General features: G+C 50.9%; 2 protein-coding genes across 3 annotated transcripts in view; one reads left to right on the forward strand and one right to left on the reverse strand.

The window, feature by feature from the left end:
* Window positions 1-15,478, forward strand: part of SETD1B (SET domain containing 1B) — a 56,995-nt gene extending 41,517 nt beyond the window's left edge. The window contains exons 12-17 of the mRNA XM_019539374.1: window positions 730-2,298; window positions 5,460-5,626; window positions 6,764-6,895; window positions 8,110-8,229; window positions 9,954-10,091; window positions 10,893-15,478. Coding sequence (XP_019394919.1) covers window positions 730-2,298; window positions 5,460-5,626; window positions 6,764-6,895; window positions 8,110-8,229; window positions 9,954-10,091; window positions 10,893-11,066 — 2,300 coding nt within the window. The 3' untranslated portion in view covers window positions 11,067-15,478. The remainder of the gene's footprint in view (window positions 1-729; window positions 2,299-5,459; window positions 5,627-6,763; window positions 6,896-8,109; window positions 8,230-9,953; window positions 10,092-10,892) is intronic.
* A 2,350-nt stretch (window positions 15,479-17,828) lies between these two features.
* The window catches only part of HPD (4-hydroxyphenylpyruvate dioxygenase), an 11,592-nt gene continuing 3,655 nt past the window's right edge, over window positions 17,829-25,765 (reverse strand). For both annotated transcript variants that reach the window (XM_019538732.1, XM_019538733.1), the window contains 11 exons: window positions 24,913-25,017; window positions 24,456-24,498; window positions 23,923-24,005; window positions 23,416-23,505; window positions 22,925-23,028; window positions 22,225-22,302; window positions 21,516-21,678; window positions 20,899-20,970; window positions 19,834-19,956; window positions 19,383-19,499; window positions 17,829-18,309 (listed from right to left, as the gene is read on the reverse strand). In XM_019538732.1, the coding sequence (XP_019394277.1) occupies window positions 18,199-18,309; window positions 19,383-19,499; window positions 19,834-19,956; window positions 20,899-20,970; window positions 21,516-21,678; window positions 22,225-22,302; window positions 22,925-23,028; window positions 23,416-23,505; window positions 23,923-24,005; window positions 24,456-24,498; window positions 24,913-25,017 (1,089 nt within the window). In that variant the 3' untranslated portion in view covers window positions 17,829-18,198. The remainder of the gene's footprint in view (window positions 18,310-19,382; window positions 19,500-19,833; window positions 19,957-20,898; window positions 20,971-21,515; window positions 21,679-22,224; window positions 22,303-22,924; window positions 23,029-23,415; window positions 23,506-23,922; window positions 24,006-24,455; window positions 24,499-24,912; window positions 25,018-25,765) is intronic.

The raw sequence follows: 25,765 nt of genomic DNA on the forward strand, positions 1-25,765 counted from the left end.
CTCTGCATGCCTTAGTTCAGGCTGGGGAGGACTTTCCCTCTGACTTTCCAGACACTTCCACACTCTTTTTAATTGCACTTGAAAATGTTATTTCAAGATGCCTGGTAGATCCTGCGCTGGGTCCTTTTGGCCTGGGCCCTGAGGAGGTAAATAAAATCCAGACAAATGAGAGTGTTACTGCTAGAGCAGCATATAAATTGCCTCATTGATACAATCTGAATGTATCCTCATTCATTACAAGGGCTTCCCATTTCTTTCACGTCATGTTCAAGAGCATTAAACTTCTCTCTCCCCTGCCCTGTTCCCATCCTTGGAGAGCTGAGCTCTTTTGTTGGCCCTGCAGTTAGTTTACCTCCTCCATTAAAAAAAATAATTGACAGCTCAAGGCTCTGACAACCTGTAAACTAATACCCTCTCCCGACATCCACTAAAGCTTTTTCTGGCCATAAAAAGCCAGCAGAGGGTTTTGTAAGCAGGAAGCCTTAGTTTTACCCTGTATAGTACCTAATGCTCAAATTAATAGTATGGTGTTTTTTTTTCCTGGTCCATTAGGGATATCTGCGGTGGCTTCTAATTACTCTGCTGTATGTGCTTCCAAAACGCGAAGTGCTGGAGCTTCGTAGCCTCCCCATGGATCTGAGCTGGCTGCGTGCTCGCAGCGTCTTTAGCACGTGCGCTGGGACGCGCTTAGTGACTGGGCGGAGGTAACTCTCTTCTCTTTTCCCGCAGTGGGGGAGTCTGAACCAGATGCCGAGCTCGAGCCTGAAGCACTAGAAGGTCCAAAGCCTGAATCTCACGGTGAAGAAGAGAGCACCTGTCCCCCGACACCAGTGGGAGCATTTGGAGAACCTCTGCCCAGCAAGAGCAGCTTCTTCAGCAAGTCCGACGACAGCGATGTAGAAGCGCGAGTGAAGGTGAGGGTTTCCTCTGCAGCAGAGGAAGAGGACAGACTGCCTCGGACTCCTGGACGGGAGGCGATGGTCCATTCAGATCCTGATACTCCCATACTTCCCGCTCATAAGGTGCCACCCTCCACGCTTCCCCTGCCATCCACACCCAGCAAAGAGGATCCTTTGCTCCCTCCGGAGAGGTTCCCAGAACAGCTGACTGTGACCAAAACATCCCTGGAGGAGGATATCCCCCGGACACCTGGGCGGGACATTGCAGCCAAGTCTCCGCATGTCCTTGCAAAGTCGCAGAGTACCGACACTATTCCAGTCACCCCCGGCAGCGATGGCCCGCTCACAGGGAGCAGTCTGGCCTTAAGTTCTCCCCAGGTCCCAGGGAGCCCCTTTTCCTACCCATCCCAGTCTCCTGGGATCAACAGTGGCATTCCTCGAACTCCCGGGAGGGATTTTAACTTCACGCCTACGTTCTCAGAGACCGGTGCTACCATTCCTTGCCTGTTGTCTGGCAAGAAGCCATCCGAGGATGAGCTAGATGAGAAACCTTTTAAAGAACCTCCTAGTGCTTCCTTAATGGTCAGCGTGAACAGTGTTCCTTCCCCCATTCCCTTCGCCAGCCCTCCCAACGCAGATTTCCACACAGACCTAGAGTTGCCACCTGTCGAGGTGGTCCCGGGATCAGCTCTGCCATGCACACCAGCAGACGGGAAGGTATCCCGAGAGGAATGCAAGGCAGAAGCAAAATCCGTTTTGCTCTTGCCAGAAGCACCTCTCATTGCTGCTGCTATTCTTCCTCCCCCTCCTCCTCCTCCTCCTTCCGTTCTGCCCCCCAAAAGGAAACCGGGTCGGCCGAAACGATCGCCCCCCTCTGTCCTTTCGCTCGATGCCTATTCTGGCAGACCCGTGGATCCTCCTCCTGTCCCAGTTGCCTTGATGGAAAGTGCTGTGAGCAAAGAGCTGCTGGGTGGACATCCCGATGCTTTTTATGGATTGAAAGTTCCCGAAGCGGTCACCCTGGACTTCAGGAATGACGGCTTCCACGAGAAGGTGCCCCCAGAGGCTGTAGCAGAGAAACTCCCGTTTAAGGAACTGGAGAACCAGTGGAACGAGGATTTCAAAGAAGAAGAGCTTCACGTGAAACCTAAAAGACAGTGGCGAAGGCAGAAGAAGACACCTGAGGACATCCCACTTATTCCTTCCCCAGAGTATTCCCCACCCCGGCCTGTCTTCAGGCCCCGCTCTGAGTTTGAGGAGATGACCATTTTGTACGATATTTGGAACGGAGGAATAGATGAAGAAGATATCAAGTTCATGTGTATCACGTATGACCGCTTGTTGCAGCAGGATAATGGTATGGACTGGCTCAACGATACCCTTTGGGTATACCATCCTCATATCCTTTCTCGCCGGCATTGTGTATTCTGCGGAAATACCGTTTTCCGTGCAGTGGTTATTGTTCTAATCATAGTCTTCCCTTACAGGACCCAATTAATTGCTGGCGTAACCGTAGACTTAATAGGATTGCATTTATTTATCAGCTGCGAATTCAGCTCACGGAGAATGTTTTAATCACAGAAGTGGGCAAGCCCAGATTTGGTGGACGAGATTTCTGATTTCTGTATTTCAAGCTGAACAAGAAGCAAGCATTGCAAGAAAATCTGTATGCACAGCCCTTCTTGGGAAATTGCCATTCCAGCCTGAAGCTCTTCTGTCTGGGTCTAAACCAGACCTTTCTTAGGTTTGCCCGGTGTTCGTTTCTGTGCCTCAGCTGGAGGATGCTTTCGCTGGGGTAGAATTTGCTGTAGGAAATCTCACCATCTGCCCCCAAATAGTTTTCTTTCAGTGCTTGCAGCTTAACAGGCTTTGACTTAAAATAGTAATGATACGAGTGCTGACGTGTAGAGACACGTGAACAGGTAGTCGAACAGCCCATGCTGTAGTTGATGGCTTTTGGTACTTTGGTGAGAGCAGTAGGATTCAAAGTGCTAACTGCTCATTGGCAACAATAAGCTTTAATGCGTATTTTGATATCCCTCTCCGAAACAGGTGCAAAGGTCCTGTAGCTGCCCGGACGTAATCTTAAAATGCTCATTACATTTTTAGCCTGAAAATACACATTGAGGGAAAATATCCCATCCCATCCCATTTGGCCACAGGTAAAATGGTGTTTTGTTTTGGGGTTTTGTAGAAAATGTATGTAAAACATGCCTCAGACTAGTAAGAGTGACAAAACTGGTACGGGCTTTTCTAATTCTTTGTTTTGTTTCCTAATTCAAAGGGCACAATTTAATGACACCACATCAGACTAACCTCTGATTCTCTGCCTTTTGGGGGCATATGTCATATCTTTGGAAAAGTATTTATTTTACTTGTTAGGGAAAATCCAGCTGCAGAGAAAATTAACTGTCCCTCATAGTTTTTGGCATATGGCCATTATAAAACCACTTATTTTAAAATATCTTTTGCCGTCCTCCTTTGAAAACTCAGTCACAAGAATAAATCTGTTATAAAATTAAAGGTAACTGGCTTCCACTTCTAGCGTTTCATGTGGCAGGGAAGGGGTGGGCAGGACAGCAGAAGGCAGACGTGATTTCATTTAAAGAAGTTTTATGCACAGTGGTATTTTGGCAACTTGCATAATAGCGACGTTTGAGATTTTGAACTCTACCAGCAGAAGTTACTCTGCCACCAGCCCCACAGCCACTTTCTGATCCAGTTATAAGTAATCTGTAATTTCCCAGCGAAGCCTCCAGTACTACACCATTACATAGGTGACTTTATACAAGTATTATTTCAGGGCTTATATTTCTTACAGCAAAGCTGTAATCCAAGTTGTGGAAGATTTTCATGGCTGTTTGTTCTTGTTATAAGCGTTTTGATTCAATCCCACAGTGTAAGAGCCCGTGATATAAATGCAGAAAGCATCCTTCAGTAGACCAAAAGGGTCATGAGCATCATCGAGCTTACGTTTATGGCACAAGCTCCCAGATGATACAACTCCACGGCCGTGCATATATCACTTATTCTGGAAGCGGGCGTGCTTGGGAGTGTAAACCAGCTGCCACCTGAATACAGATGTGTTTTAACATTGGCTGACGGACGTTTTGTTAAAAGATGAGGCATTTTCAAGGTGTAAGGAGTCGGTTATGTTTTGCCAGGTTAACTGTAGTCCCCAAAACCTTCTTTAGGTTAGATACACCTTTGAGAGCGAATGAAATAGTTTTTCAAGCTAATTATTCCTCATCTTTTCCTTGTGGTGGTAAACTGTGCTGGTTATTTCACTTGTACATCCAATTTCCTTGTTCACTTCTCTTGCATTAACACAGCCTGCAAAGATGGGAAAGTTGTTTTTTAAAGTAAAAAATACAATCTCTGTTAGCAGGGAAAATCCTGCAAGTAGTTGGCTTTCCCAAGGGGAAAAAGACTAAATGTGGCTGGCTGACATCCTTTTAATTAATTTTACTTTTCATGCAGCTGGGAAAAAAGTTTGGCCAATCATTTTCTTCTTTTTCTGATTAAATATGAAACATTTAAAGATGCCGCTAACCAACGCGCATACACAAAGCAGCTGAGGACAGTCAGTAATGGGCATCCATCTGGTAATAGTTGAAATGGTTGCTGAACTCAAGAGCTCATTTTAAGACTGCATGGTGAAAATGAAGAGTGGTGTCAGTTTTTTGTCTTCTGGTTTGATGGTGCATAACAATGCTTTGTCTTCCTGTATTACCTTACCCTAGGACCTGCAAAAGAAAGACTCTTGTCCCAGCCTCCTCGTGCCAGGGTCTCACCCCCGGCAGACGGGGCCAGTGGCAGAGCTGGTCCCAGCCCTGCCCTCTGCGCAGCACCTCTTCCCAGACCCACGTTAAGGGGAGAAGAGGGGCTCTCAATGATTCCTGTTCTGTTTTCCAACCAGGGTCGCCTGGCTTTAGGTTTGAATTGACTGAACAGCTCAGAAGGGGTTTGGGAATGTGGGCACAGGGTGTGTCCGAGTCTATGGGAGCCTGCTGTCGATGCATGGACCTTGGGCTATTTTTCTCTGCTTCATTGTGTATCTTCATATTCCTTTTCTCCTTTGCTGTCCCAGAGCATCGCAGGTACAAATGAAGGGAGTGTGCCAGGCTCCTGTAGGCAGGCAGGGCATTTGGGGTTTGTTTACAAACCTGAACACCTCTCTTGTTTCTGGAGCCCATGGAGGGGGCCAGATTGTCGTCCTTGGACACAGATGTCCGTGCGGTAATGGCGCATCATGTGCAGCACAGATAGTGTCAGGATAAACTTGCCCCATGCTGCCGCATCCCCAGCCTAGCAGCGAGACTTTAGATCGACTTCCTCTGGCCATTCAGTCCCTCTTTGATGAGATGGCTAGCTAGCAGTGACGGTGGTGGCATTTGTCCTGAAGCAGATGTCTTGGGTCACGTCATGTCCTTTTCCGTTCTCTAGCCACTTGCTTTGTTTTTTTTAGCATTGGATGTGCTTATGCGCCTGCAAGAACCAACCTCTTGTGTTGGTGCTGCTTTCCATGCGTAGCCTGTTTTCTCCTTAACTTCATTCCACCTACCAGCTTTTCCACCCCTAAGAAGAAGAAGCGGGATGACGGGATGCGGGAGCACGTTACTGGCTGTGCGCGAAGCGAAGGCTATTACAAAATCGATAAGAAGGACAAACTTAAATACCTCAACAACAGCCGTGCGTTCGCAGAGGAGCCACCAGCTGATACACAGGTGAGGAGCTGCATACCGCTGCTTACTCCCTTACCTTACCAGGATCGGGCTTGAACTCTTCTGTTGGCAATGCGGGAACAATGCTTTTCTCTCCAGTGTGGAATGAAGTTAGTCTCCCAGCCCAGTTGCAGGGGGCCGTATTATCTTTCAGAGGTGAGAGACCTCCATTTCTCTTAGTTGAGCATCACTAACTGCTCCTGGGATTTGTATCATGGCTGGTTTATTCTTCCCAGCTGCTTGGGGACATTTCACTGGTAGCTGTACTGAGTCGGTCCTGATGTCCGCTCATATTTTGCGGTGCTTTGCAATGTTCCATAAATCTATCCGAAAGGCCGCATGAGGGTTGTGAGGTATTACGCTGCAGACAAGGAGCTGATACGCAGTGATTAGAGGCATGGAATGGTCTCTACGTGATGATGAGGAGACTGAGTTGAATGCACATATATACACATTGGCCAAAGATAAAAGCAGGTAAACCGAGCACTCCAGCGTGCTAGAAAGAGTGGTCGCTGGGTGAAGCTGAAAAGCGCTGAATTTAAGACGCAGGCCATAAACCACTGCTTGACACGAAGCCTAAATAAATAACCTACTGAACCACTGTCCACCGGGCGTCAGGACAGCCAACAGTTCAGTAGGGTTCAAGAAAGGATTAGACTTTGCATGGGTAATGTTGAAGTCTGGACTTGATTTAAAACGTTTGTGTTGTAAACCCTGTACGCTGAGGGATAAACTGGCCACCGACTGACTAGGATTAGGGAGCAACCTACACCAGGTGCACGTGAAGCAGAACTTGTGCGCCGCGAGAGACCTGGGCCTTCCCTGGAAATATCTGGCACGGGCGCCCATCGGCCTGGGCAACAGGCTGCACGAACTGTTGATTAGCTCAAGTCTGCTCCTGTGGCAGCGACGGGAGCCCAGCCTCTCTGATGCACCCAGCTGCTAGTCCCCACTGCCGAGAGTCGAGGGAGGGAGGGCTAGCCTTGCCGACCGGTAGTAAGAAATGTGCTGGTTGCTGGGGCACGTAACATGGCTCCTCTGGCTCAGGTTTGGCATCTCACCTGCCTTCAGCAAACGTGTGATTCAGTTTAACAAGTGGATTGCTCTAAATCTGACTTCTTTTTCTCTCCTTGATCTCAGGGAATGAGCATCCCTGCTCAGCCTCATGCTTCCACCCGGGCTGGCTCCGAGAGGAGGTCGGAACAGCGCAGGCTTCTCTCGTCTTTCACCGGGAGCTGCGACAGCGACTTACTCAAATTCAACCAGCTCAAGGTAGGTCACACAGCCAGGCTTTCCCTCTGTGTGCTGGAAAGTGCAGGGGAGGGTGGGGGCAGGCTAGAGCAAGCTGACGTAAGAAGCCGCAGCACCCCATGACTCGTAAATCTAGCACTGATTTTCCTGTGCCACGTTGCATTGCGTAGTGTTCCTTACTGTGTCCGGGAGCAAGAGCTCCTCAGAATAATCTGCGTCCCATGGCAGAAAGCTCTTTGCTGAGAGTGATTTGACTGCATGAGCAAGGGGGCTGTGATGGGTTGCTCCTAGCTGGAGGCAGTTTCAAGGCATTTGGCGATTTGAAGCAAGTTCCTGGTGGACTGGCACTCGCGTCCCAGAGAACACCTCTGCATTTGGGTACCCTGGCTTGTAGTCTTAATGAAGGACCGACCAGGCCCGGCAAAGCAGCTGTCCTCTCACACCGCAGCTGTGGTCTCTTCTCAGGACTGTGCTGTGGTGCTTCGGCGTGGCGTGCCATGGAGAGCCGGCTCTGTTGACCGTGCTGTTACGGTAGCTCTCACGGGGGGTTGAAACCACCTGTCTGTGGCTCCCTCACTGCGATGCCTTCTAAGGGCACTAAACTCGTTTAAAATATTAAAAAGTTCAAGCCCTTGACACAGATGTGACGTTGGCCACCGGGTTCCCTTGTGTGCTGTTGGCTATAGAAACAGGCGTCTTAACCACATTGGCCCCACGGGCCCCTGGGCTTGGACAGATCAGTGGCAGTCCCTCAACCTTGTTGATCTAGCATTCAGATGACTAAAGGAAGGAAAGATGAAAGAGAAACCCATGGGACAGAGGTTGGTGTCCACACCCAGTGGGGTGGCACATGTGACAGGCGTTGGGACAGGCAAAACCAGTGAACGGGTGGACCTGTGCTTGGGATGAAAACCGTGTGCTTGTTGCAACCAGGCAGCATGCATGACCAGGAGAAAGCGCCCTCAAGGGTCTGCTTCAGCAACCTGCACAGCATCATGTAGTGAATGGGTGGCAGAGCTGGGAAGCCAAGAAAGGTGACTTTGGTTTCCACGTATAGTGGCTCGACCACCTCCTTGTGACGGCTGGCACGGAGGTAAAGGACGGTCTGCCATAACTGCTGGGACAGCCTCTGCATTTGTGGCCTGGAACATGCCGAATGCTATTTCTCACATACTATGTGGCTCGTCATTGTGTTTTGTGGCTAACAAGGGCTTTGGGGGGGTGTCTGTACGCAGTTCCGGAAGAAAAAACTAAAATTCTGCAAGAGCCACATTCACGACTGGGGACTTTTTGCTATGGAGCCCATCGCAGCTGATGAGATGGTGATCGAATACGTGGGCCAGAACATCAGACAGGTAAACTGGATTTCCCCAGGGCTGATGATTACTTGCGATGTTGAAATCCGTACACATGGGTATAACTTGTGTTTTCTTCTGGCTGTTTCTCTGTAAGGCTCAACACACTCTGCTCCTCTCCTCTATACGTCCTGTTCCCTGGAAACTGTTTGAGAGAGTAAAATACACAGTTACAGCTTCTTCTTAATCAGCGTACAGGATCTCATTGATTGTAGCATGTTGCATCCACAGGGAAATAAAGAAAATAAGATAAAAAAGGAAGGTTGTATTATTTTTGGCACTAGATATTTTAGCAACTGTGTTCGGACACTGGGTGAGATGGTGCTTTTAAACTGAGCGATAAAGCCTTGGTGCTTTAGAACAAACCATTGTTTTACAATGTAGAAGGGAACAGGGTTTCTCAAAACAGAATTAAATCCAGGCTGAATCATTATCTTATTTTATGCTGCACCGTGCATTTGCAGAGCCCACAAAGCAAGGTTCGCTTACTGCTCCGGACGACAGATGAGAAGCAATGCAAACATACGTAGGACAGCTCCACTATAGCTCAGGTTCAAGATCATTTGCCCTTTAAAAGGCCGTTCACCTAAAGGGACTTGAATCCACGTTTGGTGTCGTTTGAGCAGGGGGTGCCTGGGATGCTGCTCTCCCTAGGACAGCAGGATTTCCAGACTCACCTGGTTTACATCAAGTTTGCATTTTACTGCCCGCAGCAGGAGCTCAACCCCTCTTCGGGATTCGTAGCTCTGCCCTGTGGGGAAGTAATACTGAAAAAGGTTCCTGAAGCCGAGCTACCGAGCCCCAGGGGCCCTTGTGCCGAAATGCAGATCAGTGCACCCCAGGCCCTGGTCAGCTGAAAATGCAGGTGGGGGTGACCTTGTGTTTGAATAACTCGCTGAATATCTCTGAGAAAGTACGGCTGTCCTTTCTGTTGCACTAAATATGGACGAGTAAGATGAGCAATGCCAGTAATCGTTTATCTGTCTAGAAGACATATGGATGGTAATGTTAACGAACTATCTAGGTATGAGCTTGCTTTCTTTTTTTAGAAATTTGAAAAAAAAAAAAGCAAGTCTAACATACATCTGAGATGTAAAGAGTATAAGAAGCTGTAGTATTTGCAGATCCTTCCTGGCTCCTCTGTAGTAGTTGGTGGCAGCCCAGGCATAAAGCGCCCTGCTCCGTTTTGGGGGTTGTCCCTTTGGTGGCCATGGAGGAGATGTGGCATTGTAAACTCCAGCCTTGGCAGATAACGAAGAGAAATGTTATTCTGACTATCGCGCTTCATAAACTCAGTGACCCAGCAAGCAGCCCCCACAGCTGCATCATCAAGAGGAATTGGTTGTCCGACCTAGCCGCTTCTCCAGCAAGCAGGAGTTGGATTCTTTGCAATTCCCATGAGAGAGATGCTCCAGATAATCTCTGAGGTCTCCCTAGGTCGTGTTTTTGAAAGATAAGGCTGGGATTTCCAAGAATTGAGGAGAAGTGACACCCACCAAATCCCATGGAAACTCAGTGTCTCATCCCCTCCCACCCTTTTTGAGACTCCTGTCCTAGGTGTTGGCAGTTTGGATGTTAAATCTATGTCCCCCTGACTCCTTTTGGATCAGAAATAGTTTTTAAAATATAAACAGCAGAGCTTTGCTTTGTGCCTTTTTGAGTAACAGCACTCTCCCGTGCTTTACTGGGGATCTGCTGACCTCGCATCCGGGGGTTTTTTGCAGGTCATTGCTGACATGCGAGAGAAACGATATGAAGATGAAGGCATTGGGAGCAGCTACATGTTCAGGGTCGACCATGACACCATCATCGATGCCACAAAATGTGGAAACTTTGCCAGGTTTATTAATCACAGCTGCAATGTAAGTACCACACGGCTCGTGTTTTGGGTGTTTGACTGCTGCTCATAGGTAACCAGTCCAACACTTAATTATGTGAAGGAGCCAGCTGCAGTGATGTTGGCCCTGGATGCATTAATGACCTGTGGTGGAACTGGAGCGAATCTAAGCTATGTAAGGAAGGGCTCAGAGGGGACTTTAAGCAATATAAAGTCTACTCAGGATTTGGTCGTAAAGTCTTGACTTCCTGAGTGCAGCTGTTTACTGGTTTCTAGAGAACGCGTTAGCATGAACGAATTAGTTTTAATTCACAGTGTGAGAGTAAAAGGAGGCAGGTAAAATGGTTTGCAATAAATGAAAGTTAGCACAAAGCTAAAAGCCCTGGCCTCGGAGCTGCCTGGGTTTGGATGTTTGTGGATGAACAACACTGTACATCTCCTGGGGGTGGTATATCTGCCTCCCCTGTGCCGTGGGCAGACTGTCTGAGCCCCAGATGTCATAAAACTTTGAGTCTTGGTGATGGTCGCTCCTCACCTGCGATCTTAGAGGCTCTGCACCCTGGCTGTACAAACTACCGTGACCATGATGAGTACCGTTTGGAAAACTCTCGTTGTGTCTGGCTTAACTCCCCCTTCTAAACTTCCCATTCCTCCTTGATGTTGGGGACAATAGGGAAAAGTTGAAATCTTTGCACCCCAGACCCTGGAAATGGACTTGTGCCCCTCTCTGGAAACGACTGGAACAAATCAGCTTGATCTTTAGACGGCCTCTTTCCGCGCCTGAAAAATTGTATTTAACCCTTCTCCTGTTTTGTCATCTCTACAGCCAAACTGCTACGCGAAAGTCATCACTGTGGAGTCCCAGAAGAAGATTGTCATCTACTCGAAGCAGCACATCAATGTGAACGAGGAAATTACCTACGACTACAAGTTTCCAATCGAGGACGTAAAAATCCCGTGTTTGTGTGGCTCTGAGAACTGCAGAGGGACCCTGAACTAGCCCCAAGGCTCCTCGTCAGACTTGCACCTTCAGCCATGTCAGGACTGTGGTAACCAGGTGTGGTTGCACTTTGCCAAAAAACAAAACACACGCACACACACACACACACACACACACACACGCGCGCGCACACACACACACACACACACCAAAAAATATAAGAAAGAGAAGAAAACGGAGCAAGTTTCGCACTTCTGTCAGGATCATGAATGAAAGCAAAACGCACACATGCACACAAGGACTGTTCATGTTTCAGGTGCTCTTCCTCTTCAGATCCAACATGCGCACAGAAAGGTGATTACCATTTTGTGGCACAGTATATCCAAACACTAGCTTTTCTCTGTTCGGTCCCTACTTTATCGCTCACAGAGGGGATAACGGTACCTTTTTTTTTGTCGTCGTTGTTGTACAAACCTTTGTCTTTCCATAAATGCTGCTACCTTTTTCTCATCAATTTTGTTGGTTGAAAAAGATATTCAATGTTTAAATGTGAAGCAGAGACTGAAAAATGCCATATAGGTTTGCTGGGAGCTTGATTGGCTGAAATTGCACAGACTTCTCAGAGTAAGCTGTAAATAAGTGTAAGGTCGATGTTACAGAGCCAGCCAGTGGCTTGGAGGATGCATGTGTTCGTGTGCATGGGTGTGGGTGTGTGTTTGGTTGTGTCCACGGTGAGACTAGCGATGAACTGTCCTGTCTTTTCATTAGAGATGAGCCTGAACAACCCCCAGACGTGCTGGGAAACGCTCAGATCTGTAACGGACCTGAGCTGCGAGCCTTGGGCTCATCTCTAATTTTCATACATCATGCTGGTATTTCGGGGGGATCAATACCTCTGCACCCATCCAGGAAAAAACAGTTGAGACCATAATCTATGTAACTAATACACTGAATCATTTACTCAGCCCCTATTTGCAAAAAGCAGCCCAACAAATGGCCTCTTCTGTATCCACATTGCTAGTGGATCTCCTTGTCTTGCCTCCGCAGCACTGTGGCTGAAATAAAACGATCATTACAGTCATTGCTCACAGTGTAGAAATCCTGCCCTCCTTTTAAGCATACACTACTCCAGCTGTTCATCGAGGATGGCACTGAGATTTCTTCTCCTGCGGCGAGCAGCCGATGGGTGGGTTTCTCCCGCTGATTTTTCTCCCAGCTTCTTCCTCTCCTGCCGTGACAGCTTTGCATGCGGCGCATACGAGTGAAACTCCTGCCGTGCTACTAGTGGACAGTAGCCTGCTGGCCTCTCTCACAGTCCCGAGCAAATGGTGCCAGGGTTGGTCCTGTTCATTAGGACCAGGGGTAAGGTAGCATTCGGTGAGGGGAGCAGGATCTGTCCCATACTGCCTACAGCACGAAAATCAGTCGTTCTATTTGGAAGGCCTCTCTTAAAAAAAAAAAAAGTGTTTTCTCTTGAGGATATATTTGATCATTGTAAGCGTACTTTGAAATGAAATCCTCAGAGTTACAAAAGGGGTTTCCAGTGCAGATTAGCCAGAATCCCACCGAAGCTTTTCTTTGGTTATGGTCTCACCATATGAGCTGACTGTTCGCCAATAGACATAATTACTCTTTCAACCTATATTGAATTCTTTCTGCTTAAAAGTTACACTTCTTGTACCAAGCAATTTTCCAAATTAATTCACAGGGAAAATTCTCAAATGTAATTGTGACACCACCGTTATCACGGTAACAAAGAAGCTTTTCCCACACAAAGCTGGACAATGCAATCCCAACCCCTTTTCTGGTTGGCGACAATTATTGTCTGACCACAGCTCAGCGATCAGTTGTCAGTAAGTTTCCTAGAAGCTCTCGCTCTTGTATACAGATTTCCCAGGCCCGCGTTGCTGAACGTAGCGCATGGGGAGAGGTGGGAGCTGGATTCCAGTTTTGTTCTTCAAAAGGCCTAGAGGAACAGGAACACGTGAGCTGATGCAAGCTGCCTTAACACCCTGCATGTCTAGCTCAGGACAGTGAAATTGTTCTTGCTACTGGACAGTTCGTAGTCTCTTGTTTTCGTGTTGCTTTGTTTTCTTCGATGAAATGCTCTCTTGAAAATCTCTTCTGCAATTGGATAGTCATGACCCAAAGGTCTACATTTTTTATTAGAAGCACAAATGGTTTCTGTCTGAGAGTTGGCTACTGTGGCTGTTAAATTAAACCAGACACTTTTTCTTGAGTATGGTTCTACTTACTTGCTCTAATTAGCATGTCTGCAGCTTGGCCTTTTATACTTCCAAATCTTCGGAAATGCCCCTAAGTTTCATGTATTTCAGAAAAGAAGTCCTAAATATTAAATTTTTGCTAATTTCTAAGCCTTCCTCATCCCATCAAACCAGTTTAGAAATGCATCCTGAGTCTGTGTTAACAATATAATGTGTCCTATTACATCGATGGCCCTGCTGGATTGTGAGAGATGATGGGTCTGTCTGCATTACGGCGAAGCAGACCGTACAGATTTTTCTGAGATTTTTAAAAGCAGAGAGTGAACATATAGTTTCCTCTGATAAAATGTCGAGAAGCACCTACATGGTTTAGGTTCTGAATTCAATAGGTTTCTAAGTCACTTAGGCACTTTTGACTCTTAAATAACTAACCTGTTTTTTTTCCAAAGTGCTGATCATCCTTCAGCTTCCACTGAAGTCAGCTGGAGCTGTTCAGTGCTTCGCACTTTTGAGAAAACCCGGTGTCTGTCTTAATCTAAATGTGGGCTCAGAGCATGAAATAAGACTTCTGGGGTCGGCCCCCCCCCCCCACATTTTGGCCTTCAGGTCCCAGAATACACAGCTTCCATCTTTGACCGAGCATCTTATGGTGAGACTTGTGGTCTGCAGTGGATGTCTTGCTTAATATTAAGCGAGCGACTGTAACTACCTGCATCTGATGCAGACGAGTTGCAGCTTTCTCCTTCCTGACAAGTCACCTGGGGGGTCATGGTGGGCGCTCAGCAGATACGAATGTGTTTGTAGACTATTGCACCAGTTACACACATCTCTGATTCCTCCTCGTTCCTACAGCCAGTTTCTCCAAGGACTTGAGATGATAGAGCAAAAGGAAGAAAGCAGTTTCTGTGCAATGTAAAGACATCAGCCGAAGGCTGGCACAGCATCACGCCTTGCTAACCGGGGTTTGGTGACACCGTCAGAGGCACGTGTGCGATAAACGGATGTAAGGTGGACAGTTTCTGGGTGGGAGAGAAGAGCTGAGATTAACATTTACAAAACATTTTGCTTGGTGAAGGTATTTCTGGAAATGTGTGTCCTTCTGGAAGAGCACATCCCAAATTGTGTCCTAAAACCAAACCAAAATCAAAATAAGATGAATTGCGTTCCCTATTAAAATGTCACCCTTGAAAAGATCACATTTAATGTCTCTGCTGAATTAAACAGTCCCGGAGAACAGTGCAAACGTTTTGGAAATGTAACCACAAGTCTGATTTTTTCCCGAGTGTGAATGAACTGGTTTGAGTTAAGTACGTAACGGTGTTAGCCGTTGGCATATATAGGAGACGCGGTCTGTGCTTGAAAACCCTGCATGCCCTTGCCTGCCACGGTCGCTTAGCTCTTCGTTTCACACCCACGGTCTCCACTTCCAAAACCACGTTGGGTCCCAATAACTGATCAGTAACTATCGGGGCGGGCGGGAGGGATGGAGAAAAAGGGTCTCGTCTTGCAGATATTTATATTGTATAGAGCAGCTTATTTCTACAAGAAAAAAAGCATTTTTTTAACTCTGACAAAAGTATACAGCCGTTTCAGTTCTGGTTTTTGTGACCTTTTTCAGGGATCATTTCAGTGCATTTCTGTATAAAATTAAAATTTAAGGAAAAAAGGATTTTGAAGTTTAAAAAAAATGCATCTTCTGTACATAGGCAAACTTAAGAATCTTCTCTTCAAACACTGTTTCTTGTAGAAACATGTTGAAATTTTTTTGCTGATTTCTTTGTACTTCAAGAGCATGTAAATAATTTATTAAAAGTGACTATTGTAATTTGGAGTTCTTTTTAAAAAGATTCCAGCTCTAACTCGTGTCAGGACGACAGGGAGGGGGAAGGAATGCGTATCGAAAAAGAGCTGGCGGCATTTACAGCTTGTGTCAAGCTTTGTATAATGTACATTCTGTATAAATTTCTTTTTTTTGTCAAATAAGTAGATGAAATTAGAAGCATTAAGAAACTGAAGACAAAAAAATGCCAAGTTGAGGCTTCCTTTTTTTTTTTTTTTTGGCAGTCTGAAACCTAACGTGCAAAATCTATTTATTTCAAGTGAGGAAATATGTATAGTCTATGAATAGACAACCTAAAATGTATTTAAGCAAATTTGCAACTGGATTTTTTTTTTTTGTTTAATGCCCTCCTTAATTGCCACTATTGTATTTGTACAAGTGAAAAGAAACACATTGTAAAGGACACTCTAAATCCAATAGGCAGTTTAAAAAATGAAATCTAAAAACTGCCCTCATTCCTTGCTGTTTCATGGCTTATGTAAACAGGTTGTTTTAATTCACAGTGTGAAAGTAAAAGGCCTCCTTTAAAAGGAGGCAGGTAAAATGGTTTGCAATAAATAAAAATTCTGCTTTTTTTTAAGTTCCTTTTTTAAAAAACAAAACAAAACAAAACTGCTTTGAAGATTTAGGATTTCTGCTTTTTTTTGTTAAGCAAATTTATAAATTTAGGGATGTTTTGTGCATATAGAATCTGTCATCAGTATGTATCTTGTTTTGAAGAAAGTGTTTTTGTTGTGGATGTGTCATGCTGTATATATTTGTTCATATTTTTGTGAATTGAATACTATGTACCATTGTATTATAGTAACTTTTATAAAGCAAACCATAAATATACTGACTTTTCTTACAGAAAAAACGACGTTGTGCTTATGATTTTATTACAGTAGCGCCTAGTGGTAGGTCCCTGCAGAGACTGGGACTCACCAGTGCACCAGCCCAGTAAGGCTGCCCCGCTCCGAGGTGTGCTCATGTTCACAGGTGGGGCACGGCACAGGATTAGTGCGAGAATGTAGAGCCCAGCCCGTAGCCCTTTTCCACGTGAGTATTCCCATCGACCAACGTGCAATCCTGTACTGATGCACTAATGTACAGTCACATATACCACGCTGGTAAGGACTGACTCGAATCCCAGGTTGTGAGATTGCGCCCAGGCTTTGCACCCTCGTATCCAAGGGTCTCACCAATGAACTCATGGAAACATAGATGCCTAGATTTGCAGGCCAGAAGGGGCCGTTACGATCACCCAGTCTGACCAACTGCATACGTCTTCCTGAGCTACCATTGCAAGCTGGTTTTCCCTTTACGGCTGCTTTTTAGTGCTTGTGGTTGATCGTGATTATGTTGGAAGCGTCACGGAGCCACGATCTTATTGTTTGCATATTTTGTTTGCTGGGTTAAACCGAAAACGAAGGTTGCCTGCCTTTGACAGGAGAAGGAAACCGAGCGGCTTGATCCATCAAAGAAGCGGCAGAGCCGAAGAGAACAAACATGGGTGCCTTGACACTGTTCAATCATTTACCCCTTCTAATAATTATTTTTAATAGTGTGGCAATACCCAAAAGATGCTAGCTTCTCCACATGCTTGTCAGAAGAGACGGACGCTGCCTCCAAGAGCTTTCAATTGGGGAAGAAAATGCAGCTGGGGAGAGCAGGAGCCTGGGGAAGACGGCTTCCAGCAGCCGAGCTCTGGACTAAGGTGAGACGCCGTCTCCATCCAACTCCCCCTTCCTCACCTCTACAGGGGGTCGTAATGGCCAGAAATTTCACAGGGGAAGACACAGCCGCTTAGGTGCCTAGAAGGGGGGTTTGCCGTACGGTTGTGCAAGGCATCTTTGAAACCAGCCCGTGCAGCCCAAGCCTGCTGTCCACTGTGCAGGGCAGCGCGTGGCCCCGGGGTTGCTCGAAGCGGGAGGAAGCCCCTCCGTGGGGACGGGCTGGCATGGTCCCACCAGGGTGTGGGTATTTACCTGGGGAAGGGCGAGCGGGATTTACCTGCTGGGCTCATCCTGCTGCTCTTCCACCCCGTCCGCAGGTAATGTGGCCAGGTCCGGCCCCTGCTCCCCTTCGCCGTCCTCCTCACCCCCCGTTCCTACCAGGCTGGAGCCGAGCAGGGAAGGTCAATCAGCTCTGCCAGGGCTACCTCGGGGCCAGGCGGACACGCTGATGGCCCTGGGTGAGGGGCTCGGGGGAGCAAGCGATAACCGCTACGCTGGTTATCCCCCCTCCGGCCTCCTTGCCAGCAGGCGAGGGCTCCTTCTCCCTCCATCCTCTTCCTTCCCTTCCCTTCACTATGGACCATTATGGAGTTTCTGACAGCACGAACGGGGATTTGCAAGTGCTGCGTGTTTGCTGCCAGGAGCGCGAGAGCTGAAGAGCAGAAGTCCACAGCATTCAGTCAGTCAGTTGACTTTTGCACTTAGTCATGCAGGATGGATTCAACCTCTTTGTTATGCATGAAACGTGCAGTGTATCCTCCCCCAAATCACAGTAACGACTTTTTTTTTTAGTACAACATTAATTTTCTAGGGAGCAACTTCTGTAATTTTGTTCAGGTTTTTAAAACTATTGGGCAACAGCTACATTGCACTGGAGTTAAGGTTGGATGTGTGTATCAGTAATGTATCGCAGGGTTGATGCAATTATCCCAAAAGCAAGTGCTATCACTGTGGAACTTCACAACAAAAAAAGAAAGGTGACTTTTATGGCATTAAATAAGTAGTCACCAGCAACCCCAGGATTCAGACTCTTCAAACTTCCCCAAGTTAAAATCAGTTTTATTAGGATTAGCAGTAATTTCCCCTCCTTCACCTCGTAACATTGTTTTTAATTCAGAGATGCCCTCCAGTGGTGATTTAGGAACTCAGATGAAGCTGATTGTGAAAGATGCATTTGATTTCTTTTAATTTTGTTCCTCCTCTCAGGACAGCAAGTTCGAGATGTTTCTGTTTCTGAACCAGAATAGGTTTAGATTTTGTGTCAATTTAAACTTCACTTTGAATTTGCTTGCATTTGCAACGCCTGATTACGGGTTAATTGCCCAAGTGACTAGGAATTTCTTTGCTTTTGCTGCTGCTGCTGTTTTTCCATGCGTAGCTTGTGGCTGCTGCTGATCTCTTGCTGGAAAGCGCTAGATGAAATTATTTTCCACGTTTGATGTCAGGAGAGTCAGGTTTCCTCTGGCATCCTGGTCGGCTTCTATCGCTTCAAACAAAGACTTGAAGTTTCCGGCCCCAAATCCCTGCGCAGGAAGGAAAGGACAGTGGAAGACTGATGCACGCGGCAAACAAAAGTGTTGGCTGTGGAGTCACAGGGCCAGACCAAGCAGCAAAAGGCTGAGCTTTTGCGCCACGGGGATATGGATGACTACTGATGGAGAACGGGATTACTGCTAGATACTTCTGACTTCGGCGTGCTCCCACCACTGCCGGTCACTGCGGTGCTAGAGGAGCACCTCTTTGTGCCTCAGGTCTTCACATCCACGCTTGGGATGACAGCCCTTGTCTCTTCTACTAGGATTCCTGAGTTAATCTTTCCTAATGGGACCTGCTGTGCTAGCCATGGTGATTTACACATCAGCAAACGCTCAGTGACGCGTGGAGGCGTCTCTGAGCAGTAACAGCACTCAGGCAGTCATTCTGCGGCGGCAAGGGGCGAGGTGCCACCAGCACAGGAGACTCTCCTGGGCTAGCCTCAATCTCTCAGTATATCTCTGGGGTAGCCGTCTCCATGGCTGTCTGGAGAGAGGCTGTTTTTTTGCCCTCCTCCAGTGCTTCCAGGCTGGCAGGAGTGCTGCAGGGAAGGAAATCTCTCACCCGCCATATAGTCTCCTTTTCAGAAGCGTTTTCACCAGCAGGCCAGATCCGGCTTGTGGAGCCTTTGGATCCGGCGTGCGGCTGTGGGGCCTTGGCAGCACTCTGCAATGGGGGGTGCTTCCTACCACCGAGACAACCCAGCACCCACCTGCCTGCTCAGGGCCCGGCAGCTGGAAGCGGTTGCCCACCCCTGCTCCAGAGGAACTTAGCTTTGCAGAAAGTTTGGCAGCTGACAGGTCTCGTAGGGCCTGAAAAGCTCCATGCTGCTTACAGCAGCTGCTTAGATCGGCTGTTCTGGAGTGCCAGGTCCTCTGCGGTGGCCTTGATGGTATTTTTTTTCCAAAGCTTTGCTTTGCAAAGCAGAGTGAGCTTGCAGGGACAGTGGGCAGAGGCACCTCCAGGACCAGGTGTGGTTTTTTGTATTTTTTTTAATTATCATTAAAAAAAAGTCCTAATCTCTTTAGTTCAGATTAGCTCGGAATGACTATTTCAAACAGACCTGGTGGTTATAGCGTTGTATGACCTCCAGAAAGAGAGTGGGTCTATCTTGAACTGGTTTGGTGAAGATCTGGAGCAGGTATCCTTTCTCGTCAAAGTCAACTAAGATTTTCAGTTCCTTGGAAACAAAAGTAAGAAGATCAATGGGGTGAAGAACTGCCGAGAGTTTCCCACAGGGCGCTGGTGAGCGCCCGCGCCCAGTTGAATCCCGGCGTCTAATGTGAACTGACCACTCAAGAGCATCTGGAATAAGGGTCGCATGAGGATTTTTTGAAGATGATAATTTAAGGGCAACCCTGTCCTGCCCCGCACTGAACGGGGGGCGTTTGCTTATGGAAAACGCCCTTTCCGGCTCCAAAGGGATCTGTCGCTGCCTCCCTCCTCCCCTGAATGACTGCCCAGTCACTGGGTGGTTAAAACACTGCTCAGCTCTACCTGGACCCCAAACTGACCTCCAGTTTGTCGATGCTCTCCTTAACCTCGATCTTGGCAGTTTTCAGCCTCTGCCGCAGTTGCTGGTAGTAGGTGGCCGGCACTGACATGAACTCCATGCCGCGCTGTTTCAAGTTTGTGATCTACAGCACAAGGTGAGAGCCAGTTGGGTGCACGGGGGTGCTGGGCCCGTTGTCTCCTCTGCCCCACTGACCACGCTGCATATCCTTTCGGAGCAGCAGAGGCTTTGCAAGCTCAGGGCTTTGTCCTTGCAAGTGCCAGCAGCTGGTCTGGAGCAAGACCCCATGCAGCCTGGCAGGCAGTGTCCCACCCTCCTAATCTTGCACATGTTTCTACTCCAAAGAGTCACCAGATGCCAAGCTACTCTCGCTAAACTGGCCCTTGCAGTGGAAGTGGGAAGAAACGTGAAGAGTTTCTGGGGGAAACCGCTCTATGGTCACACCTGGGGACTTGCATGCATGGGAACAGAGAGAAATATGTTGTGAGAGAGGAGTTTCTGCTGTCCCAAGAGCCCCCGGCGCTCTGTGTCCCTAGCGGGACGGGAGGAGAGATGGCACCAGGATGTCTGCAGGATGCAGACCCAGTGTTTCTACCCACGCGGCCTCCACAAAGCAAGCACAGCCCAGGCCAGGGAGCCTCCCCCGCAAAATGCCTCTTGAAGGGGAAAGTCCTCCTGCCCCACCAGAGCTTGCCCCTTCTGCTGTGACAGCCAGCAACGGGGGTGCTCCGCGCCACGGGGGGAAGGGGTTTTGTGAAGTCAGCGCTGCACTGAGAGCCGCCAAGCTCGCTTCACGCGGGCTGCTGGGCAGGCGGGTGCCGGCCAGGGCACGAGGAACGCAACACCTGTGCGCTGGTCCGACCTGCCGCACCCAGGCGCCAAGCGAGCCGGGGGCTCTCAGCCCAAGTCTGCATCTGAAACCCACGCTCTTTTGTTCGATGCAAAGTAGTCAGGGAGGATGGTGGCCTTTGCCCTGAAGACCAACTTGAAAAGTCTGGGAAATCAACTGGGTTTCCCTTAAAAAAAAAAAATTAAGTCGCTAGCAGCATTGAGCCGCCGCACTTACAGCTGAAATAATGTCGGAGGTATTCAAAGCGATGTGCTGGACCCCGGGTCCTCCGTAATAGTCGATGTATTCCTAGAAAGAGACGCGCGCAGTCAGTGCACGTGTGGTGTAAACGATGCTTGTGCATCTTCAAACTGGATTTTAGGCCTAATGCAAAACCAGCTGCAGCTGAAACCAAGGTCTCCTCTCAGACCTGCCCGTGGAAGGGAAAATTAAACACTCAGGCATTTTACTGGTAAAACTAGAGGTAGGGGCCATGGCAGCTATCTTCCTGGTGGTGCAATAGCCTTCCTGTTGGGCAAGCAGAGCTTTGTGGAGCTGTTGAACAAGGAGGAGCCCGAACCCAGGGCCCGCTCTGCGCTGCGGCCAGAGGCAGACCCAGCGGTATGTGGGGCCCTGGCCATCGCTGCAGCCGGGACAGACTCTTATGTAGGTTTGGGTTTGCACAGAGACGCTCCTCCGACCGTCCCGGTGGATTTTAACCCTCTCCATCGACCGCCATCAGCATCTGCCGCCCCAAGAGCCCTCCTGAACCGTCAGAGCTGAGACGAGCAGGACCTGAAAAGCTGTGAAGGGTGACGGCCCTACGTCGGGATCCACCTTTCGGGAGCGCTTACCTGAATCTGGGATTTTTTCTTGCCCACCGCAGGCTCATTTATGGGCATTTTTATCGTCTCCTCGTAGTTGGCGACCACGATGGACCGGAGGGCGCTGAATTCGGTGTGCAGCTGTTTGTCATCCACAGACCAGAACCGATGAAACAGCAGGTTCCTCTGGTACCTGCCGGGAGGGGGAAGGCGGCTTTCACTGCGCCGAGCCAACGTTTGCAGGCTTCAGGACTGGCCCGCTTCTGCCAACGCCCCCCAAAATACCGAGAACCTCAAATCAGCTAGGTCCAACCCGGGCTACTGCTGTCCCTGATGTCTGGCCAAATCCAGCCCTGGGTGTCACTGGGAAAGAGGACGACAGAAGCCGGCAAGCACATCTCCCGTGCTGGGCTGGGAGGTTTGCTGGTGGAGAAGGGCACTGGCAGCCAGCGGTATGACCACTCACCGTCCGGGTGGGCCGGGCTGCCCCTCGCCAACGGACAGCCCTCCCCTCGGGGCCCTCGCGGCGCCACGGCGGGACGTGCCCCGGGGACCCTGGTGCTGCTCGTGCCTGGAAGCACTGAAAGCGGTCCCCAGCACCCTGCTGCTAAGACGATGCCATCGGTAGAAATGGCAATGGCGACGGCGACGGGAAGGGAAGGGAAGGGAAGGGAAGGGAAGGACAGCGCGTGGCGGCAGGACCCGGGGGAACAGCTTTCCTAAGCGCGCCAGCTCTCACCACTCCGCCACCGGGACCATCTCCAGGTCGGGCTGGTTTCCCACCACGTGGTCGATGAAGCGCAGCTTCGTGCTTGGCCTGCCGAAGAAGCCCCGGGTCAGTTCGCGGCCGGCGGCCGTGCTCCTGCGGACACGACTGTTCACCTTCCTGGCGCTGGCCAGGTCAAAAAGGGAGAGAGGCGCCGGGGCCTCGGGGGCGAGACGCTCACCCGATGCAAGCCTTCCTAATCGCAGGAAACGCACTAGTAACCCCTCGGGGAAGCCCCTTTCTAGCCCTTTCCTTGGGGATCGGCTCTGCCCCGAGGACGCGAGCAGCCTGGCTGGACGTGTCGGGAGCTTCCCCGGGGCCGTTTCATCTCTGGCCTCCTGCTACCGCGTGCGACCGCGTCACCCCTGCATGCCCGAGCTCTCGGGCGGGGGTCCCCGTGCCCTTAATGAGACGGACCAGCCCCCGAGTCCTGGCACCACGACCCGTGACTTTGGTTGCTGAGGCCCAGCTTTAGCTCTGACCAGCTTGCTTTGAATCTTGTAGATGGAAAAGAGCCTGCAACTCCAAGCAACAGCAGGCAGGCGCGGAGCTGAAATCTGAAGAAGGTAAAACGAGACGTCCGGGGGCAGCCGCCCGGCGCTGGACCGTGCTGACGGCAGAGCGGGATCTGCGCACCTCCCTCTGGAGACGGGAACGGCCGCGAGGTACTTACAGCTTTGGCAACAGCTGGTCCTTGAAGAGAGGAGCCTCAAAGCCGGGCAAGAAGAGCCCTCCATAGTTCAGCTTCTCAACGAGCGTGTGTGTCGTGTCCCCGTACTGGGAGGGGAACACACAAGAAACATTGCCGAGCCTTTTCCTTTCGGCCGCGTCTCGGACAGCGTCCAGAGCAGACCCCTGCGCGCGCGAGGCTGGTCCGGAGGGAGACTTCGGACATCTGGAAGGGCCTCCATCACTCCCTCCACTCGCCCCAAGTTAGCCACCGGCCCTGGGGTCGCTCCAGCCTAGAGCAGCCCCCCACGTGCTTCGGGGCCGCTCAGCCGCGTATGCAAACCGCCCGCCCGCCGGGGCTGCGGCCAAGCCCAGGCCCGGGGCAGGACGCGAAGCCCTGCGGCACTGAAGCGGCTGCTCCCTTCCCCTTCCCTCCCGGGCGCTGCAGCCAGCAGCCCCGCACGTCCCGGGGACCGGCTCTCCCAGCCCGCTCACCGTCTGGATGACTGCAAATTTCACTCTCCCGTGCTTGTCCTCCTCCACCCACGGCTCTTTCACGATCGCAGCCCCGCGCTCCCGAGCTTCCTGTGAAGGAGAACAGAATTGCCACCCTGGACCAGACCTGCCGGGCCAGGCCGGGCGCTTCGGGTGAGGGTGCGCAGCTTCGACGGCGGCACCGGCTGGGAAGTCCTGGCTTGGCCCTCCCAGCCCGGCGGCGCTCGCCGGGCCACGGAAATCCCGCGGAGACCTGCTGGGGCAAACGGGGAGCGCTGCGATCCAGCCAGAACTGCACCTGGGACACTTCGAGATCAATTCACAACCCAGCTGTTGGGACCCCCTTGGATTCGTGGCTTATGTTTCTCCAAAGTAACTGGTTGTTTTGGGGCCAGGACTGCAGCGCTGCCTACGAGCACGAAGGAACGGGGCATTGCACCGACCCGACCCGACCCAGCGGGGGCCCTCAGCCCCGCGGGACGTGGAGATGCCCGGCCCTGCGTTCACCTGCACAATGAAGTCGCAGTCCTCTACTTCAAACGCGACGTCTTTTACTCCATCTCCGTGCTTCACTAAGTGCGCTCCCATTTCTGTGCAAAAGGGAGAGAGCAAACGAGCGTGTGACCGACACCAGGAACGCTTCCCGGGCAGGCGCCGGGGGGACCCGCGAGCAAGCGTGAGGGCGTGGGCTGGCTGCTTCCTCCCGGTGAGATGCAGACTCGGGGCTGGTTTCCAAAGTTTCCTTGGGACGTGGGAGAATGGCAGATTTACAAAGAAAGGACTGACATCCCAACGGACTGGAGAGCAGCGCTCAGCCCACGCTCGCAGCCGCCCTTGTCGCGAGCCCGGAGCTAAGCTCGCCCTCCCCGAGTCTTGCTCAGCAGGTCGGAGCCTCCTCCGGGCTCCCGGAGCCGAAGCAGGCAGAGACTAAGAGAGCTGGGCAGCGAGGCAGGCGGGGAGGACGGCTCTCCGTACGAATCGCAGCGCGGGATGTTCGGATGCTCTGGCCCTGAATCCGCCCAGGCCTTGTTTTCACTTACCTTCGTTTCCGGGGTTGAGAGCGGACGAGAGGACAAATACGATCTGAGAATTAGGAAAAACACGAGAAGTCACCTTGCTCTGAGGAGTTCAGCAGGAGCGTTGCGTGGCAGGGCTGGGCTCGGTCCCTCCGAAAAGCGCGCTGAAGATGCGCGTGCCGCAGCCGCACGAACACCGGTGAAAACGTCCGCGCGGTAGTCGCGCCGCTTGAGTGTGAAAAAGCACCCACGTGCTTTGCACGGCCCTGCGGCGCAACGGGCTGGGCCCGAGTCCAGACCCGGCAGCTAGCGGCTTAGGCAGTCGCGCGAGCTGGGAACCGAGGCACGCGGGCACACGTCTTGCCCAAAGCGGGAGAGAGAAACCCAGGGTCGCAGCGCGCGGTTCCCAGCCCCGACCCGACCGCGGCGCGGCGCATCGCTCGCGCGGCATCCCAGGGCACCGCGCCCCCCGCGCTCTTACCTTGTCCTGCCTTATCACGTGGGACACCACTTCTCTGCTGCCAGTTTCCAGGCCCCGATAGGCCATTTCCTCAAAGCCCATTTTGTTACAATAATACGAGGCAGCCTTGGAAGCACACAGAACATGCACCGGGTTAAAAACCGGAGGGGTTCCCGTCCCGCTGTTTCTTCACCGGCCCTCCCCAGCCACGGGCCGCCTTTGCTGAACCCGCCCAGGCTCAGGCCTCAGCAAACAGCAGGAGCCAGACGCTGAGCGAGCCGCAGTGTGGCCCTCGGGGCCGAGCGAAGCCCGGGCTGTGCCGGGGCCAGCCAGCCGCGCGCCTGGCGCTGCAGGCGTGCAAGGCGCACCCAGCTTCCTCGCGTCGCCGAGCCTTTCACGGGCGACGGCCCCGAGCGTCCGCACCGCAGGGCCACGCACGCCGCGTGCCCCGGCTGCTCGTGTCCGCACGCGCCCAGCGCTGGGATTTTGGAGGGCACGTCCTAGGGCTGAGTGACGCCGCTCGGGGGCACGGCGCGCGGCCTGGGGCCGCGACCAGCGCAGAAGGCAACCCCGCCGGTTTAGCGGGAGCCACCTCGATCCGCGCCACGAGCTGTTTTCTGGTGTGCGAGGATGCAGGCTCCGGCTGCGGGCCGGGGGGAGGGAAACCCTGCCTGCGTGTGTCCGGAGTCAGCTGCAGCGTCCCAATAAATCCTCTGATTTCTACTAGCGAGCGCTACGATGGCTTTCGGATGGCGAAAGCGCTGCTGCCCAAGAAGCAGCGTCCTGGGCCTGCCGGCAGCTGAAAGCCTGAGCGCCGGCGCGGTGACGGCGGGGAGCCGGCGGCAGCCCCCCGCTAGTGCTGAGCCCCGCGCCC

Source organism: Crocodylus porosus, unplaced genomic scaffold (assembly GCF_001723895.1).
Source record: "Crocodylus porosus isolate Cpor-Errol unplaced genomic scaffold, CroPor_comp1, whole genome shotgun sequence".
Lineage (NCBI taxonomy): Eukaryota > Metazoa > Chordata > Crocodylia > Crocodylidae > Crocodylus > Crocodylus porosus.